The sequence below is a fragment of the Gavialis gangeticus genome, unplaced genomic scaffold (assembly GCF_001723915.1).
Source record: "Gavialis gangeticus isolate Ggan-Ray unplaced genomic scaffold, GavGan_comp1, whole genome shotgun sequence".
Lineage (NCBI taxonomy): Eukaryota > Metazoa > Chordata > Crocodylia > Gavialidae > Gavialis > Gavialis gangeticus.
Genome location: NW_017729034.1, coordinates 52,838,745 through 52,839,075, shown reverse-complemented (window position 1 = coordinate 52,839,075; position 331 = coordinate 52,838,745). Strand labels below are relative to the sequence as shown.

General features: G+C 71.0%; 1 protein-coding gene across 2 annotated transcripts in view; it reads left to right on the top strand.

The window, feature by feature from the left end:
- The first annotated feature begins 18 nt into the window (after positions 1-18).
- Positions 19-331, top strand: part of SLC35F3 (solute carrier family 35 member F3) — a 363,020-nt gene continuing 362,707 nt past the window's right edge. The window contains exon 1 of one of the 2 annotated variants that reach the window (XM_019527344.1): positions 19-142. In XM_019527344.1, coding sequence (XP_019382889.1) covers positions 90-142 — 53 coding nt within the window. In that variant the 5' untranslated portion in view covers positions 19-89. The remainder of the gene's footprint in view (positions 143-331) is intronic. The other variant, XM_019527341.1, reaches the window with a different exon arrangement.

Sequence of the window (331 nt, the reverse complement as noted above, 5' to 3'; positions counted from 1 at the left end):
CCGCCCTCCCCGCTCGCTCCGGCCGGCGGCCGCTCCCGGCTGCGCCCACCCCAAGGCTGGGAGCCCCCGGCCCGGCGCTGCTCTGCCCCATGGGGATCCGCGAGTTTCCCGGCGGCGCGGGCAGGGTCAAGACCATCACGCTGTAAGTAGTGTGTGTGTGTGTGTGGCGGGGTGCGCGCGTGAGAGGGAGTGTAGGGTGTGTGCAAGATGTAGGGCGCAGGGCGCGCGTGTGTAGGGTGCAGGGGCGGGTGTACTGGGGGGGTGTTTGTAGGATGCAGAGTGCGTGTGCAGGATGTGGGGCGCAGGGTGTGTGCGTGTGCCGGGTGCAGGG